An 18506-nucleotide genomic window follows, 5' to 3' on the forward strand; every position below is an offset into this window, starting at 1 on the left:
GCACATGACAACTGCACCGGTGCAGTGCACTAAAAATATTTTTCTGAGTAACAGCTCACAAAGAGATTTGCATACAGCAGTGGTTCTCAACCCAGTCCTCAGTACACACCCAGCTAGTCGTTTTCAGGATTCCCCCCCAAAATGAATATGCACGAGTTAAATTTATATGTATTACTCCATTGTATACAAATCTCTCCTATACATATTCATTGTGTATATACTGAAAACCTGAATACCTAGGTGTCCTCAGGACTAAGCTGAGACCCCCACGGTATACAATGAAGGCAACGGTTAGGCAAATCTCTCTCATACGTATTTATCATGGATTGCCTGAAAACCCAATAGATTTAGGGCCCTTTGGAAACAGAAGTTGTCCCCTTCCCCCATTAAACAAAAACATGGGAAGTGGTGTGTTTACTGGCAATGTCAATTAAGTATCTAAGATTAGATTATCCACACTTACAGCAGTGAAATAAGCTTTTCTGCTTTGTTACTTTGCTCTAAAGCAGAGGAATATCAACCCAATCCTCAGGCCACACCAAGGCAGTCTGGTTTGCAAACTATCCACAATGAATATGCATGAGGCAAATTTGCATGCTCTGCCTCTATAATCAAACTTTTATTTATTTATCACCTCTCGCCTAGACTACTGCAATTTGCTTCTCACTGGTCTCCCGCTCAGCCATCTATCTCCTCTTCAATCTGTCCAAAACTCTGCTGCGTGTCTTATATTTCGCCAGAGTCACTATACTCATGTTAGCCCTCTCCTCAAGTCGCTTCACTGGCTCCCTATCCGCTTCCGCATACGGTTCAAACTTCTCCTTTTGACCTACAAGTGCATCCACTCTGCAGCTCCTCAGTACCTTTCCGCTCTCATCTCTCCCTACACTCCTCCCCGTGAACTCCGTTCGCTGGGTAAATGTCTCCTGTCATCCCCCTTCTCCCCCACTGCTAACTCCGTTCCTTCTATCTCGCTGCTCCCTATGCCTGGAATAGACTCCCTGAGCCAGTACGTCAGGCTCAGTCTCTGGCTGTCTTCAAGTCTAGGCTTAAAGCCCACCTCTTTGCTACTGCTTTCGACTCCTAACCATGACTCTCTTACTCAACACCCTCACTTATCACCCCTACCACTGCAATTTCCCCACCCCTAGCTGTCTGTTTGTCTGTCCAATTTAGATTGAAAGCTCTGTTGAGCAGGGACCGTCTTTTCATGTTAATTTGTACAGTGCTGCGTAAGTCTAGTAGCGCTATAGAAATGTTTAATAGTAGTAGTAGTATTTATTTATTTGGATTTTGTTCACACCTTTTCAGTAATACCTGAAAAGTGAGTTACATTCAGGTACACTCTTGCATATTCATTGTGGATATCCTGAAAACCTGACTGACTTGCTGTGTCCTGAGACCGAGTTGAAAACCCCTGCTCTAAAGTTCAGTCCTAAGGGCCACACACAGGCCAGATTTTCAGCATACCTCAAATGAATATACATGTGAGAGAGAAGAGATTTGCATATAATGGAGGTAACGAGTATACAAATATCTCTCACGGCAGGCCTCGGGCATTTTTAATTTTGGTGTGAAAGAGACATGAAGAGATTCCCCCAACCACAAAAAAAAATCATTTCTATGACACTGGCGCCCATTTTTAAAAGTTAATGCACATGCCACTGCCAAACCCAATGGAAATTACCTCCCCATGGACAAAATCAATGAGTTTGTTCAACAGTGGAGGTGCCAGAGCATCCATAAGCCACTACTATAAACCCTAAAACGAGCGCGTGTGTAAACGGTAGGATACAAGTATCACCAAGAGAGGTTCATTACAGTCATAGTACACACAGAAGACTAACCCATTTGAAGACTCTACTCCCGAGTCTCGAATAGGGGGGGGGGGGGGGGGCAGGTGTGACTAAACCTTAACTTTTCTCCTCTTCAAACTACTAGACTGTAGTAAACAGGGCCGGTACAAGCCGGTAAGAAGCGCGGCAGGGAGCAAAACCCGAACCGGAGCGCTTCTCTACCGCCACCACCGCGCAGGTCCCTCCACTTCCTCGCTTCACCTCCGACTGGACTGCAGTGCAGCGCTTTTCTCTTCTGCTTGCCGACTACTCTACTCCGCCGCTCGCGCCGCCACCTCTTGACGTGTCTTGTACTTCCGTAATTTCCTGTGATCCTGTTTCCGCTGCTGGAGGGGGATGTTTTGGGTAGGATCTGTGGCAGGAGTCAGAGCCTGGCTTTGTTAACCTACCTGGTATGTAAAAAGGAAATACTTTAAATTGTTGTTTCTTCAAGATAAAAAATTCTATATTGCGATTGTATTTTTTTTTTTTTTTTTAAGAGATCTGTCAGTTACCTTATGAGTGCAAGGATATTCGTAAGAAGAGTCAAAGGGGGAAGGAAGCAATTCCTGGCTAAGGAGGTGGTTAGATAAGATTGAGAACGGGAGATTGGTACGCGCGAGGCAGGCTATCTAACCCAAGGAGAGCTGGATAAAACGAGAGACGAAGTGTGTGATGTGAGCCTATCTAGTTCATTGTATGAGCTGAAGCCAGTAGGCGGAGCTTGCCGCGGTTTTAGTACACCCAACACAATAGCAAAAGATTATTAGAATTATATGGGACTGCCTGTTGGTGGTCCATCTGTAACGTGTCTAAAGCTGTGCCAGTTGGATAGGCAGTGCCTTAAAAAGGTGGAGGACAAAAGATTTATTTTTTAATTTATTGGACAGCTTTTTAATTTATTTGAAAGCTTCCCATGTCCAAATAAAAAGTGCTTCAAAAATTATGGTAGCTAGCTGTTAGCAAAAGCTACTATATACTCTATATTTTGTGTTCATTTTTCTACACTTTTTCTATGCAAATAGACAAAATTCTATCAGACTTTCTCTGGAAACAAAAGCCTCCCCATATATCCCTAAAAATACTGAAACACCTCAAATCATTAGGAGGTGTTAACTTCCCAGGTTTTACTCAATATCGTTCGGCCTTTAAGTTAAATGAAGGCTGTCAATGGTTTGTTTGTTTGTTTGTTTATTTATTTATTTATAGCATTTATATCCTACATTTTCCCACCCAGGGGCAGGCACAATGTGGCTTACATCAGTCTTCAAAAACATACATCAATTCAGCAAACAATCAAATACATTGAAGTTAAAGAGATTAGTGAGTAACAGCAAAGGAGAGGAAAAGGAGAAAGAGTAATAGAGTTTGACACCACTCTCTCTTTTTCTTCACTTACATGGTTAAAATTGAAGACAACTCTCTCACCTAACATTCCACTAAGGGCCCTGTTTACTAAGGCACGTTAGCGTTTTTAACGTGCCAACAATTAGCACGTGTGCTAACCATGTTGGCGCCTATAGGGATATTGTAGGCACGTACATGGTTAACGTGCGTTAAAGACACCAAAACACCTATAACATGGCTTAGTAAACAGGGCCCTAAATGTTTTACACACGTCTCCTACTTTCTTGAAAGTCCATTTGGTCATTAGGGCTACTCTCACCTCATTTCAGTCTTTAAATTGCATATTAGAAAAAAATTCCAATGTATTGTACAATTCTGTAATTTGGAACAATTCAGAATTATTAATTGCTAAATTACCAATTGATCACTGTGGTAAATGTTACATGTAAAACTTTTGCCCAATTCCAAGCTGAATTCAACCTTCCTGAGTTTGAATTCCTCCACTTTCTTACAAATAGATCGTTCTTTGAAATAACTCTTCAAAAATTATGCATTCAATAATGAATATCACTGGATATTTTCATCGGAAAGATTTTCCACTGTTCTCATTATGCTGCCATCATCTACAAGACCTTCCAACTGCATAAAATAAAATTTAGCCTGGAAACTCAACAAGTTTGGGTAAAAGACTTGAATGCTCATCTTTCAAATAAAACATGACAATCTTTTTGGGTCTTAGATCCTACAATTTCAATGTCTGCTTCAATCACCCAATCCTTATATTTTATCACCGCTCATGCTGGACCCCTCCCCCCCCAGAAAAGCCAAAGCTAGCGTCAAACCCCTTCTGACCTATGTTGGTCTTGCTCCAAAATGACAGGTACGCTTTTCCTTATGTTATGAGTGTAGCAATCTCCCCATTTTTTGGACAGACATATATTGTATAAAATTTCAGAAATATTTTATCTACAAATATTTCCCTCCCAATCATCATTTGGAAGTCTTTCTTTATGCCTGAAATATCTGATGAGTCAGATAAACTTTTATTTGGCTTTCTAATCTCTATTGCCATTAAAATTATCATAAATCATTGGAAGGATAATTCATCTCTCTGTTTACCAAATGTGGTGGAATTGGGTTATTTTATATAAGAACTATGAATCCAACCTTCAATGTCATACATTCCCAAACTGTAGGAAATTATTAAAATGGAAAACAGTAGATACATATATTTCTAACTTATAATTTGCAGGGTCAGCAATAATCCACTTTTTAGCCTACTACGCCTTTGTCCTTAGATTAATTCTTATTACTCATGTTTGTTTTTTGTGCTTTGTTTGGTTATATTGTTCTCACAAATGTTACACTTATGTAATTCATATTTCAGACTTTATATTAATATTTGAAACTACAATAAAATATTTTTCAAAAAATAAAAGAAAATCAGATCTTGACAATCAGACTTACTATTTATAAGTACAATTTACAAACAAATATTAATTAGGTTGAAACTGGAAGCATTTAACATCTTTTTTTTCCTGTGCCTACATCAAAAGAAAAAGATGATGTGGGAATCTTGCTCCTTTTTGTTTTGTGGAATGCAGTGGTATATTATAAAAAGGCACTTACTTTTTTTTTATTATTGCTATTTCACAGATATGTATTGAATAATGAGGTAGGGGCTTCCTTCATACAGAAGTTCTGTCCAGAGGCAGTCTAAATGTGCCAACATTGCCCAGTTCAGCACACTATTAGCCGCAAAGTTCATACAGAACTAATTATGTTCAATAGAAAATAAATATGTTGGCTCAGGCTTCTTGCTATGTGAATATTCCATCACTTTCATTATTGATACCTAGTATTACATATTAAGGGTATTTGCTGTAAACTTTGTTTTAATTTGTTTATCCAGTCCTTACATGCACATTGTTTTGATGTTTAAACCAAAAGGTGAATCCTGAGGGTGGTTGAACAATTAGGTATAAACTGTGTTATTGTTTGTTTGTTTTTGTGTGTGTGGTTTTTTTGTTTGTTTTTTATTTGTTTTGGACTGCTTTGGGTCCTACTGTCTGGAATTTTGGAAGATGGAAATGAGAAAATAAAAATTAAACTTTGGATGTACTCTGTAGAAGTTCTTGTTTACTTTTGCTATGTGTTTATGGATGCTTGTTCTGGTGTATGCATGTGATAATATTTGAATAACTGTCTATACTTATGGATATGATTTCTGAACATGCAGCATCATTAAAGGACAGACTTTTAAATGCCCAGTTGGATATATATGGTAATCTCATCTTTGTTAAATGTTTCAGACATATCCATGCACTTGCTCCCATGATACAGCTGAATTCTAATATTCTGTCTCACTGTATTTTGTAAGCCATATTGAGCCAAGTTTGCTTGGGGTAATAGAAATATAGAAACATGACGGCAGATAAAGGCCAAATGGCCCATCCAGTCTGCCCATCCTCTGTTACCACTAACTCTTCCTTTTCCTAAGGGATCCCACGTGCTTGTCCCACGCTTTCTTAAATTCTGACACAGTCCTTGTCTCCACAACCTCTAACAGGAGGCCATTCCACGCTTCCACCACCCTTTCTATGAACGGATACTTTCTTAGATTCCTCCTAAGCCTATTTCCTCTTAACCTCATTACATGCCTCCTCATTCCGGAGTTTTTTTTCATTTTAAAAAGGCTCATTTATTGTAAATTAATGCCCCTGAGATATTTAAACGTCTCTATCATATCTCCTGTCTCCCTTCTCTCTTCCAGTGTATACATGTTGAGGTTCATAAGCCTGTCCCTATATGTTTTATGTCCAAGACCGCTTACTAGTTTTGTAGCCGCCCTCTGGACCGACTCCATCCGGTTTATATCCTTCTGTAAGTACGGTCTCCAGAAATGCACACAGTACTCTAAATGGGGCCTCATCAGAGACTTATACAAGGGCACTATCACCTCTTTGTTCCTGCTGGTCATCCCTCTCCTTATGCACCCAAGCATCCTTCTAGCTATGACTGTCGCTTTTTCTACCTGTTTGAAAACTTTAAGGTCATCAGACACAATCACCCCCCAGTCCCACTCTTCCTTTGTACATAGAAGCACTTCACCCCCTATATTGTACAGTTCCCTCAGACTCTTGTGACCCAAGTGCATGACCCTGCATTTTTTTAGCATTAAATCTTAGTTGCCAAATATTGGACCATTCCTCAAGCTTTCCTAGGTCCTTCTTCATGTCATACATACCTTGCAAGGTGTCCACCCTGTTGCAGAGATTGGTTTCATCTGCAAAGAGACAACCCTTACCAGACAGCCCTTCTGCAATATCACTCACAAAGATGTTAAAAAGAGCTGGCTAGGACTGATCCCTGCGATACTCCATTGATAACATCCCTATCTTCAGAGCAAGCTCCATTTACCAGAACCCTCTGTCTCCTTCCGTTCAACCAATTTTTAATCCAGTCAGTTACTCAAGGTCCCATACCAAGGGTACTCAGTTTATTTATGAGTCGCCTGTGTGGAACCGTGTCGAAGGCTTTGCTGAAATCTAATACACTACATCTAGCGTCCCTCCCATGTCCAACTGTTTGGTCATACAGTCAGAAAAATCAATCAGATTTGTCTGACACGATTTGCCTCTAGTGAAGTTGTGCTGCCTCGGGTCCTACATTCCAGTCAATTTGAGAAACCTCACAATCCTCTGCTTTAGAAGTGTTTCCATTAGTTTACTCATCACCAGGGTCAGACTGACAGGTCTGTAATTCCCAACTTCCTCCTTATTTTCCTTCTTGTACAAAGGGACCATATCCGCCCTTCTCCAGTCCTCCGAGACTACTCTGGATTCTAACAAAGCATTGAAGAGGTCCATCAGCATAGCCACCAGAACTTCTCAGAGTTCCTTGATCACCCTTGGATGTATCCCATCAGGCCTCATCGCTTTGTCTACTTTTATTTTAGCTAACTCCTCACGAACACAGTCCTCAGAGAACAGGTCTTGGTCTACCATCCATCCATCCATCCATCCCCATTTGCATTTGTTTTCTGCGGTCCTACTCCCGGCCTTTCATCAGTGAGCACAGAACAGAAATAATTGTTAAGCAGTTCAGCTTTATCCTTATCAGCTTCCACATATTCCTCCCCCTCAGCTTTGAGCCTCACAGTGCTATTATGGCACATCCTCTTGTTGCTTATATATCTGAAAAACGTCTTATCCCCCAATTTTACTGTATTAGCTATCTTTTCTTCCATTTGCCTCTTTGCTTTCCTGACAACTGTATTTTGTGCTAATTTTTCTACACCATTCTATACAATCCAGATGACAAGATTTCAGTGAGGATATCCTGTTTCTTGATGGGTTCATCTTAACTGTTGTCGTAATCTGCCTAGGGAAGCCTGCAGGTTTATTTTTGAAAGGAGAAGGGCACCCAACTTCGGGAGATGGGCGCCCAAATTGGTATAATCGAAAGCCGATTTTGGGCGCTTTCAACTGCACTCCGTCGCGGAGACGAACAAAGTTCACGGGGGCGTGTTGGCACAGTAGTGAAGGTGGGACAGGGGCGGGCATGGGAGTGGTTAACAGATGGCCGGCTTCAGGCCATAATGGAAAAAAGAAGGGCGGCCTAGCGAGAATTTAGGTCGTTTTTTTAGACCCTTTTTTTTTAGGTCCAAGTCCCAAAAAGGTGCCCGAACTACCCAGATGACCACCGGAGGGAATCAGGGATGACCTCCACTAACCCCCTCCCACCAAAAAAAAAGTACTTTAAAAACTTTTTTTTCCAGCCTTTAAGCCAGCCTCAAATGTCATACCCAGCTCCATGACAGCAGTATGCAGATCCATGGAGCAGTTTTTAGTAGGTGCAGTGCACTTCAGGCAGGTGGACCCAGGCCCATCCCCCCCCCTACCTGTTACACTTGTGGTGGTAAATGTGAGCCCTCCAAACCCACTGTACCCATATGTAGGTGCCCCCCTTCACCCATAAGGGCTATGGTAATGGTATAGAGTTGTGGAGAATGGGTTTTGGGGGGGATTTGGGGGGCTCAGAACCCAAGGTAAGGGAGCTATGCACCTGGGAGGTATTTTAATGTTTTGTTTTAATTTTTAAAAGTGCCCCCTAGGGTGCCCGGTTGGTGTCCTGGCATGTGAGCGGGACCAGTGCACTACGAATCCTGACCCCTCCCACGACCAAATGCCTTGGAGTTGTTTGTTTTTGAGATGGCCGCCTTCGGTTTCCATTATTGCTGAAAACCGATGCCAAGCATCTCAAACCCGCCCATCTCTGACATTTGGCCGGGCCCAACCATATTATCGAAACAAAAGATGGCCGCCCATCTTTTTTGATAATACGGTTGGGACCGCCCCTTCTCGGATCCGTCCACGGAGATGGCCGCCCTTAGAGATGGGCGGCCCCTTTCGATTATAGCCCTCCTGGTGTAACAAAGATGGAATCTACTGAAATTTAATGTTAGTAAAATTAAGCCATCCTTTCATTGGGGCACATGAAATCAAAGGCCGGCGCAATCAGGAAAGTTCGTTCGTGGGGGGGGGGGGGGGGGGGGGCAGCCTTTGGAGGGTGCCAAAACAAAACCGAACTGGAGCGCTTCTCTGCTGCCACCTCCGCAGGTCCTTCTACTTCCTTGTCCCACCAAGTTTCAGGGCACAAAGGTAATCTTATAATTAAAGTTTCCCTATCATCAAGCCGATCAATCCATGGACTGGTATTTATGATGCAGTTCAAAGACCAGATAAATGAGAGAAGAGGCAATAGAAAATGTCTCAACTAATCAGTTTTCTCCATCTCTTAAAATTCCATCTTTTATGCTCTGCAGAAAAGGATGTGTATGCCCTGCCACTATGATATCATGTTACTGTCTATTTTGTTCTGTACCTTCCTTGAGAATGAAGTTGAAAACTTTAAAAATCCCTTTTCAGTTTTTAGTGTGTTCCAAAAAATTCAGATACACGCTGCTTTAGGCTGGCTTGCACAGGAGCTGTCCGCAGCTTGGTGCTCAAAAGTATTCATTTATTTATTTAAAACATTTCTAAACCACACTATCCAGTTGTCCTAGGTGGTGTACATCTGGAACATACACAGTGAAAGACACAAAAAAACATAGCAGAATACACAGAACTACAACAAAGAATCATTAAATGAACACCTCTTCACCAGGACTAATATCTTAGAGCGGTATGTAAGCTTCTCAGATTGGAAAAGCGTCAGCCAAAAACAAATAACTTCAACTGTTTCCTAAATTGAAGCATCGAAGTTATCACATGTAAGCTCATAGGAAAGGTATTCCAAATAGCTGCACCCGCAATCTGAAGCATTGCTGAACGGTTAGTTTCAAACCTAGCACACTTAAAGGAAGGAAGAATGTCCAATAGAAGTTTATCCAAAGGGCGAGTTTCATTCAGGTACATTAGGAGGGGCATTTTCGATATGACGTCTAAATCAAAAACGTCCAAAATTTCAGTAGCGAATATAGCCATTTTCAAACCAGAAAAACGTCCAACTTTTTGTTATGAAAATGGCTGTTTGCTAGATGTTTTTGTCTAGATGTTTTTGTGCTCAGTGCATCTATCTTAGGACCATTTTTTGGGAAAAAAAAAGTCCAAGGGAAAAACACACAAAAACAAGCCATTGGGATGTATTGGGGGAGGGGGGGGGGGGGAGGGGGGACAGCATTCTTAGTAGACTGGCCACACAGAGATCCCAGCAGAGCAGTGGGGCACCCCAAAAAGCACTGTAGTGGACTTCACATAAAAGGTCCCAGGTACACATCTCACTGTTACCCCCTTATATTGTAGGGTGATCTCTCCAAACCTACTGTACCCAAATGTACACCACTACAATAGCCCTTATGTCTGCAGGTGTCACCTTTATGTTGGTACAGTAGTTTTTTGGTGGGTATTGCAAGGCTCACACTTTCTACCACAAGTGTAACAGTTAGAGTGGGATATGGGCCTGGGTCCCCTTCTCTAGTCTACTGCACTGACCACTAGGCTACTCCAGAGACCTGCTTGCCACTCTTAATAGGACTGGGGAAAACATCTGAATCTGTCATAGAAGCTGGTATGTTCTGTTTCTTTCATATCTTTGGAGGTGGGAGGGGGTCAGTGACGCTGGGGAGTAAAAGTCCATTGGTCATTTAGGACACTTTTTGATCACATAGTCATGATTGAAACGGGTCTAGCCAAAAAGTCTTAATTTTGTCTCTGGGTGGTTTCTGTTTGTTTCATTATTGCAGAAAAGCTTCTCTCTTTTTTTTTGTGCCGTCCATCTCCCGCCCAAAGCACACCCCCTTGAAACTTGGATGAACTGTGGAGCAAAACATCTAAAATCAGGGTGTTGAAAATTGCAAATTGGATGTTTTTGAGAAACAAACGTCCTCCTGCCACCTTGTAATGTTTTTTTTTGTTTGTTTTGAAAATGAACCCCTAGGTATTTTCTTGTCCCCAAAGAGCTCACAATCTAAGTTTGTAGCTGAGGCAATGGAGGTTGAGTGACTTGTGCAAAATCACAAGGAACCAAAGTGGAATTTGAACTGGGCTTCCCTGGTTCTCAGCCTGCTGCTCTAGGCTATTCCTCCACTCCAAGATGTGGTCTTGCCAGTGATATTTGGTTCATATCTATCATTCCTTGCAATTCGCCCCCATGCTTTCTTGGAATCCTGTTGCAATCATACCCCTGCTGTCAGAGTTGTAATTGCCACTGTGTTCAGTTTAATCCTTGGCTAACCTATGGCATGTGGTTCCAATATATCATACTTCACTATCCCTTCATATTTTGTAGGTAAGGTCCTCTTTGTTTACCCCCATGATTTTCTGAAGTCTACCACTCATTCTGGGTGGCCATTCCGTGCATCCACAACCCTTCTCATGAGCTTTGCCTTATGACCTCTAGTGTACAGTTTTCTTTCAACTGAAAAATATGTTTACTTCTTGTCTATTATTGATACCTATTAGGTATTTAAATGTCTATTATATCTACTGGGTATTTAAATGTCTATTATATTCCCCTATATGTGTGTACATGAGTAGTAGTAGTTACATAATTAGGTACTGAAGGCTCAGATCTCACTTTGCTTAAAGTGCAGAGCTTGCACAGTTTTGGTTTGGTTATCTTCCTCTGGGTGCTTCTAGCATATCTATATCCTTTTGTTGATAGCAACCTCCAGGACTGAGCACATTCTCTATGCTTTCTCATTCTTATCACCTCTGCATCACATATTTTATTAAATGAATGTGGTTATTTTTATTCCTAGTTTATTGTTCACTAATAATAAATGTTCAGCACATGGTCATTAGAAGGTATCTCTCCCAACATTACACTGCTGTCTGTTCGGTACCAATAATAGTAGTTTTGATGCAATGGTGATGAGGCTGTATTGCACCAGAATAAATAGAGCAGATGTGTCCATACAAGGCAATACCATTTCGAGGCATGTTCCACACTGGCATTTCTAAAGTTTCACTGACTGAAGTTGTGAAGCAGATTTCTCCTCCATGTTCATAAATAAGTGCTGTCTGATTTATGATTTAAATCTATTCTTTTGCCAATAAAATCGTTTTTTATTTAACTCAACACCTGTGCCACATCTTGTCTGTCTGAAAGGCCTGTCAGCCCATCTCGCACACTCCTCTGCCTTTCCGTTCGCCACCTTCCTGTCTTCCTCTGCTGCTCACGTCTCCCCCACACCTAGTGCTGTTCAACTTGCGTTTGGATTGGGAGGATGTGGTGGGCCGCCCCCTCTAAGCTGCCATCTTCCCGCCTTTCCCCACGGCGCCCCTCTCTCCCAAGCCTTTGAAAGGACCAGTGGTGTAGCTATGGGTAGGTCTGGGTGGGCAAGGGCCCATCCATTCTTGGCTCAGGCACACACAGCGGCAGCATCCCGGCATCTGCCCGCCCGTCGCTAAACCCCATCCCTCCCTGGTGTACCTTACATGCATCCCCGGCACCTGCAGTGATTCAATTGTTGCTGCCTGACAGGAAATAATAAAAGTGAAGGCAGGACCTGGCCGATGGATGCCTGCAGGGCCGGCGCAGGCAGCAAAAATTGAATCACTTCAGGTGCCGGGGACGCCTGTAAGGTACACCAGGGAGGGATGGGGTTCAGCAACGGGCGGGCAGGTGTCAGGACGCCACGGAGGAGGAGAGATATTGATGTGGGGTAGGTGGAAAAAATCTATAATTTTTAAAATATTTCCGGGGGGGGGGGAATGTAGAGAGCCATGCTGTGCTGTGGAAGGGCTCATCTAAGTTTGCTCTAGTTCCATCCAAAATACTAGGTCTGGCTATGCCACTGGAAAGGACGCAGCAAAGAGGTTTAAATCCAACCTCCTTGGGACCCGATTAGCCGGCATGCACTGAGCACTCGAGCAGTGCTCTTGGATCCCACTACCCTGTGCCACATAGTCCTTGTAAGCTCTGCATCCTCTATTCTATTGGAGTTCTCCAGTCTTAACATACACTAACAGGATGCAGTGAGGATAGTAAAGCAAAGGTGTGCTGCTCTTTGTTTCTACTATCAAAAAATCCTTCTTTCTCTGGTACAATAAATAATACTAAATATCCAAACCAGGACACAAGTTGCCCTATCAAAAGTCATTCAAACACAAATTCACAGCAATGGTTACCAGAAATACTTGTACGTTTGTTTTTGTTTTTTTAATATACTTTTTTTCAAAAGATTTTTTTTTGTGACTACCCTCAGACTTTCCACCTATTGCTGCACCTAATAACATCGCTGCTTGATGGTTCAGCACTTCTTTCATCAGGTAATCTTTTTATGTGAGTTTTTTTGGTGCTGCTCAGGTGATATCTAACTTGCCATTCACCTGCTTATTAAATGTGATTAATTTATAGCTAAAAAAAAAAAAAAACTAGTAACCAATGCTGTTGTTCTAGTAGATAATCCACAAGCACTTATCTTATAGTCCCGTGGAAGCTTCAACTTGTAAAGTCAAAAATTGTTCAATAGCCTCCCCCTACAGAAGACGCCCCTGTGTTTCAGCATCCTCAACAGGCAGCTTTAACAATACAGAACTCTAGTTCTATGTTGGGTGGCTGAATAGATACAGCCCACTCTAGACACCTGTTTAATTGTAGATAAGTTTCACGAACAGTGTGTTGTTTGTTTGACAGGTGCCAGCAATGAATGCAGCAGATGAGGGAAAACATTCCACAAGCAAAAAGGGTTCTTTTGATCCCATGCCCATGGAAGGAAAAGAAATTAATAGAAACAAGGAAACAAAAAGAAACAGAGAGAAAAGGCCAGATCATGGGAATGAGAGCAGTGAAGAGACTGTAGAATTCTCTGAGGACTTTAACCAGCTGGAACTGTTAGAAACCCACAGACAGTTTATTCCCACTGGCACCCAGAGTCTCTGGCCTGGGGAGTCTGATAAGGAAGATGAGGAGGAGGAAGAAGAGGAGAAAAATGAAGAATGGTACCAGATGCAAGAACAAAAGATGGAAAATGACCCAGGAAAATTGCTGCTTTGGGCATCTGAAAAAAATCGGGTAAGATACGAGAGCAATGATTCTTATGTTCTAAATAATGATTCAGATTTATAACAGCAAGGATTCTGTTTCTCTGACTGCTACTGAAGATAGTTCTTTATCACAGAATATTATGAAAAAATAAATGTTAAAGATTGAGATGTGCAAGGTTCATCTCTGCGATCAGGTGGGTCACAGAGCCACCCATTAAAGGGTCATTCACACACAAAAAAAGGGAAATCCCTCCTCAATACATCTGACTCTAAATGTCAAACCATCCCAAAATGTGGGAGTCTGAAAGTAAACAAGCCAACACAAAGGGGGAGTCCTCACAGTTCTCACAAGAAAGTCAAGCAGTGCCAACGAGGGTGAGAGTTATACTTTTACAGTGCATACTGCTCCAGCGTATTACCGATGTTTTTCAATCTGTATCTCTGTGATGCTGATTTGCTTTGAACTGCTACGGCCCCTGAGGAAGGCTTTGTGTTGAAACACGGCCCGCGTAGGGTCTTTGTGTCAGTAGCTTTTTGGCAAATAAACTTTTTGATGCTTTTACCTCTTGTTTGCCTTGGTCATTTGAAACTTTCCTCACTCTCACCCTCGTTGGCAGAGTCTGAAAGTACATAAGTAATGCCACACTGGGAAAAGACCAAGGGTCCATCGAGCCCAGCATCCTGTCCACAACAGCGGCCAATCCAGGCCAAGGGCACCTGGCGAGCTTCCCAAGCGTACAAACATTCTATACATGTTATTCCTGGAATTGAGGATTTCATTATCCAGATATGCAAGTATAGCCAATGAAGAAAGTCCATCAGACAAGCTCCAAAGGCACAATTAAAAAGGTCTGTGCTCAGCTAAATTTATGAAGAATTGCAACTGATTATGCCCTAATACAATAGGAATGGCATGTGAGGGAAAAGAATGTAGAAACCACTAGTTCACCTAAATGTTGAAAATTGTGGTGATGCATTCAGGTACATGTCCTTTAGGATCACCAGAATGTTTTTGCATTAGTGCAAAGTAAAGTGTGGCCGTTGAAGATGGCTCAACAGCATGTGTATGGACGGCTTTAACCCAAGTCCCTGAAGAAAGATTTTCTGAAACCCGCGGTGTCGGGCGTTCTCAGGGGAAGCCAGCTGACGGGCCGAATATAGAGACCTGCAAAGGGTGATGTTTTTTGCAGAGTGAAGCCTTTTAATGATATCACCTTAAAGTTAAATTCACGTTTTGATTTATTTAATGCACTATTAGTATTCACGACATAGGCGATAGCACTTTATATATATAAAACACCTTAAGAGTAGCCCGATGAAAGAAGTGCTATACCACTTGGCACAAACCAGTACTGCCTGTAAAAGTGGATATTTCTGAGGGCACTCTTTAAAATCTTTAAAATATTAAAGAATATAGTTAACATTGAATTTCAGAAGACAGTTGGCTTGTGCGATTGATGCCTATGTCACAGCTGATTGTCCTGGTTTTAGCATTAGGGATGACATCACATGGACCTGCCTCCCCATAGTTAGGAATCCTAATCATTCCAATTGGCTGTTCAGATACAGTAGAGGAGTGGCCTAGTGGTTAGGGTGGTGGACTCTGGTCCTGGGGAACTGAGTTCGATTCCCACTTCAGGCACAGGCAGCTCCTTGTGACCCTGGGCAAGTCACTTAACCCTCCATTGCCCCAGGTACAAATAAGTACCTGTATATGTAAGCCGCATTGAGCCTGCCATGAGTGGGAAAGCGCGGGGTACAAATGTAACATAAATAAAATACAGGGAGTCTAATCCAATACAGTGGTGGAAATAAGTATTTGATCCCTTGCTGATTTTGTAAGTTTGCCCACTGACAAAGACATGAGCAGCCCATAATTGAAGGGTAGGTTATTGGTAACAGTGAGAGATAGCACATCACAAATTAAATCCGGAAAATCACATTGTGGAAAGTATATGAATTTATTTGCATTCTGCAGAGGGAAATAAGTATTTAATCCCTCTGGCAAACAAGACCTAATACTTGGTGGCAAAACCCTTGTTGGCAAGCACAGCGGTCAGACGTCTTCTGTAGTTGATGATGAGGTTTGCACACATGTCAGGAGGAATTTTGGTCCACTCCTCTTTGCAGATCATCTCTAAATCATTAAGAGTTCTGGGCTGTCGCTTGGCAACTCGCAGCTTCAGCTCCCTCCATAAGTTTTCAATGGGATTAAGGTCTGGTGACTGGCTAGGCCACTCCATGACCCTAATGTGCTTCTTCCTGAGCCACTCCTTTGTTGCCTTGGCTGTATGTTTTGGGTCATTGTCGTGCTGGAAGACCCAGCCACGACCCATTTTTAAGGCCCTGGCGGAGGGAAGGAGGTTGTCACTCAGAATTGTACGGTACATGGCCCCATCCATTCTCCCATTGATGCGGTGAAGTAGTCCTGTGCCCTTAGCAGAGAAACACCCCCAAAACATAACATTTCCACCTCCATGCTTGACAGTGGGGACGGTGTTCTTTGGGTCATAGGCAGCATTTCTCTTCCTCCAAACACGGCGAGTTGAGTTCATGCCAAAGAGCTCAATTTTTGTCTCATCTGACCACAGCACCTTCTCCCAATCACTCTCGGCATCATCCAGGTGTTCACTGGCAAACTTCAGACGGGCCGTCACATGTGCCTTCCGGAGCAGGGGGACCTTGCGGGCACTGCAGGATTGCAATCCGTTATGTCGTAATGTGTTACCAATGGTTTTCGTGGTGACAGTGGTCCCAGCTGCCTTGAGATCATTGACAAGTTCCCCCCTTGTAGTTGTAGGCTGATTTCTAACCTTCCTCATGATCAAGGATACCCCACGAGGTGAGATTTTGCGTGGAGCCCCAGATCTTTGTCGATTGACAGTCATTTTGTACTTCTTCCATTTTCTTACTATGGCACCAACAGTTGTCTCCTTCTCGCCCAGCGTCTTACTGATGGTTTTGTAGCCCATTCCAGCCTTGTGCAGGTGTATGATCTTGTCCCTGACATCCTTAGACAGCTCCTTGCTCTTGGCCATTTTGTAGAGGTTAGAGTCTGACTGATTCACTGAGTCTGTGGACAGGTGTCTTTCATACAGGTGACCATTGCCGACAGCTGTCTGTCATGCAGGTAACGAGTTGATTTGGAGCATCTACCTGGTCTGTAGGGGCCAGATCTCTTACTGGTTGGTGGGGGATCAAATACTTATTTCCCTCTGCAGAATGCAAATAAATTCATATACTTTCCACAATGTGATTTTCCGGATTTAATTTGTGATGTGCTATCTCTCACTGTTACCAATAACCTACCCTTCAATTATGGGCTGCTCATGTCTTTGTCAGTGGGCAAACTTACAAAATCAGCAAGGGATCAAATACTTATTTCCACCACTGTATATATACTATAAAGCTGCCAGAGATAGTCTCCTGCCAGTTTTCTAAGGGGCTCATTTTAAAAGCACTTAGATTACAAAGTTTCATAGGTTACTATGGAACTTTGTAAGTCTAATTGCTTTGAAAATGTGCCTCAATATACATAAACAGCAGGGGAAAGGGGGAAGAAGGATGCAAGAAAATATGGAAATCTCACCAAACTGCAGTGGTTGGTGAGTCTGCCAGTCCAACAGTATCTGCCTGTTACCTGCAGTAATGCCGGTCCTGCCAGTAGCATTGTCCCATGGCAGTAATAAAAAGGAGTGCATAGTAACATAGTAAATGACGGCAGATAAAGACCTGTATGGTCCATCCAGTCTGCCCAACAAGATAAATTCATTTTACATGGTATGTGATACTTTATAATGTGACAAGGCAAGCCCCAGAGACTCCCCAGTGAAGCAGTTGAGCCCAGAACTACGGGTCCCAGAAGTCCTTGCAAGGATGAGTGAGGAGAGTAGTCTAAAAAGATGGAATGGATTCCCAGTCCCAGCAGGGGGAGCAATGGCTCGAGGCAGGGTGAGCCTGTTACTCCCTTCCCCACTAGAGGGCGAGGGAAGGATGAAGCTCAGTTTCCCTGGCTTCACCATCAGTATATAATTCCTCCCAGCTGTGAGAAGGGGAGAGCAGATTTCCTGGAGGCTCTCGGTCACCAGGAGAGAGGGGAGACGAATGGAGAGAGAGATTCCATGGGGTATGTGGAGGAAGGAAGTAGCCTGCCACTAGAGCTGCCTAAGGGAGAGGAGCCAGCTATCATGGTGGGAGAATTCAAAGGTTGCCCTGCCCAGCATTTGAAGGCAGTGGAGGAGTCCACACCAGGTGTGGTGCTGAGAGGTGGGAGAAACTGCCAACCCTGCTCCTTACAGGTTCCCTCAGTGCTGTGAAAAGGCAGGTGATTTGTGGTATTGGTTTGATGTGCAAAGACTGTCCATGAAGATTTGTTCTGAACTGTTGTGCTATATTGGAAGTGTGCTGAACTCTTACTAAACCCTTCTGAAGGAAGGGGAAGGGAAAGCTAATGCCCTAATAGAAGACCTGAGGTCTTGAGGAGCTGAGCATTTGCTGAAGGATTTTGGGACCTGGACTGTACCTTTTTTTCTTTTGAAGATTATCTTATGAGGACTGTACCTTTTTCTTTTGAAGACTATATTAAGAGGGCTGTACCTTTTTGTTTTGAAGAATATATATATATTTTTTTTTTTTTTTTGTTACATTTGTACCCCGCGCTTTCCCACTCATGGCAGGCTCAATGCGGCTTACATGGGGCAATGGAGGATTAAGTGACTTGCCCAGAGTCACAAGGAGCTGCCTGTGCCTGAAGTGGGAATCGAACTCAGTTCCTCAGTTCCCCAGGATCAAAGTCCACCACCCTAACCACTAGGCCACTCTTATGATTTTT

At 42.8% G+C, this 18506-nt stretch overlaps 2 protein-coding genes across 6 annotated transcripts in view; one reads left to right on the forward strand and one right to left on the reverse strand.

The window, feature by feature from the left end:
- The window catches only part of MRE11 (MRE11 homolog, double strand break repair nuclease), a 165028-nt gene extending 162827 nt beyond the window's left edge, over window positions 1-2201 (reverse strand). The window contains exon 1 of one of the 5 annotated variants that reach the window (XM_030200202.1): window positions 2132-2201. The gene's annotated coding sequence lies outside the window, so the exon portion shown is untranslated. Of the gene's footprint in view, window positions 1-1687 lie in introns of all 5 variants that reach the window. The other 4 variants (XM_030200203.1, XM_030200200.1, XM_030200199.1 and 1 more) reach the window with 4 other exon arrangements.
- Window positions 2153-18506, forward strand: part of ANKRD49 (ankyrin repeat domain 49) — a 29367-nt gene continuing 13013 nt past the window's right edge. Inside the window, exons 1-2 of the mRNA XM_030200205.1 lie at window positions 2153-2248; window positions 13326-13703. Of these exons, the coding sequence (XP_030056065.1) occupies window positions 13335-13703 (369 nt within the window). The 5' untranslated portion in view covers window positions 2153-2248; window positions 13326-13334. The remainder of the gene's footprint in view (window positions 2249-13325; window positions 13704-18506) is intronic.

This window comes from Microcaecilia unicolor, chromosome 4 (genome assembly GCF_901765095.1).
Source record: "Microcaecilia unicolor chromosome 4, aMicUni1.1, whole genome shotgun sequence".
In the NCBI taxonomy this organism is placed as follows: domain Eukaryota; kingdom Metazoa; phylum Chordata; class Amphibia; order Gymnophiona; family Siphonopidae; genus Microcaecilia; species Microcaecilia unicolor.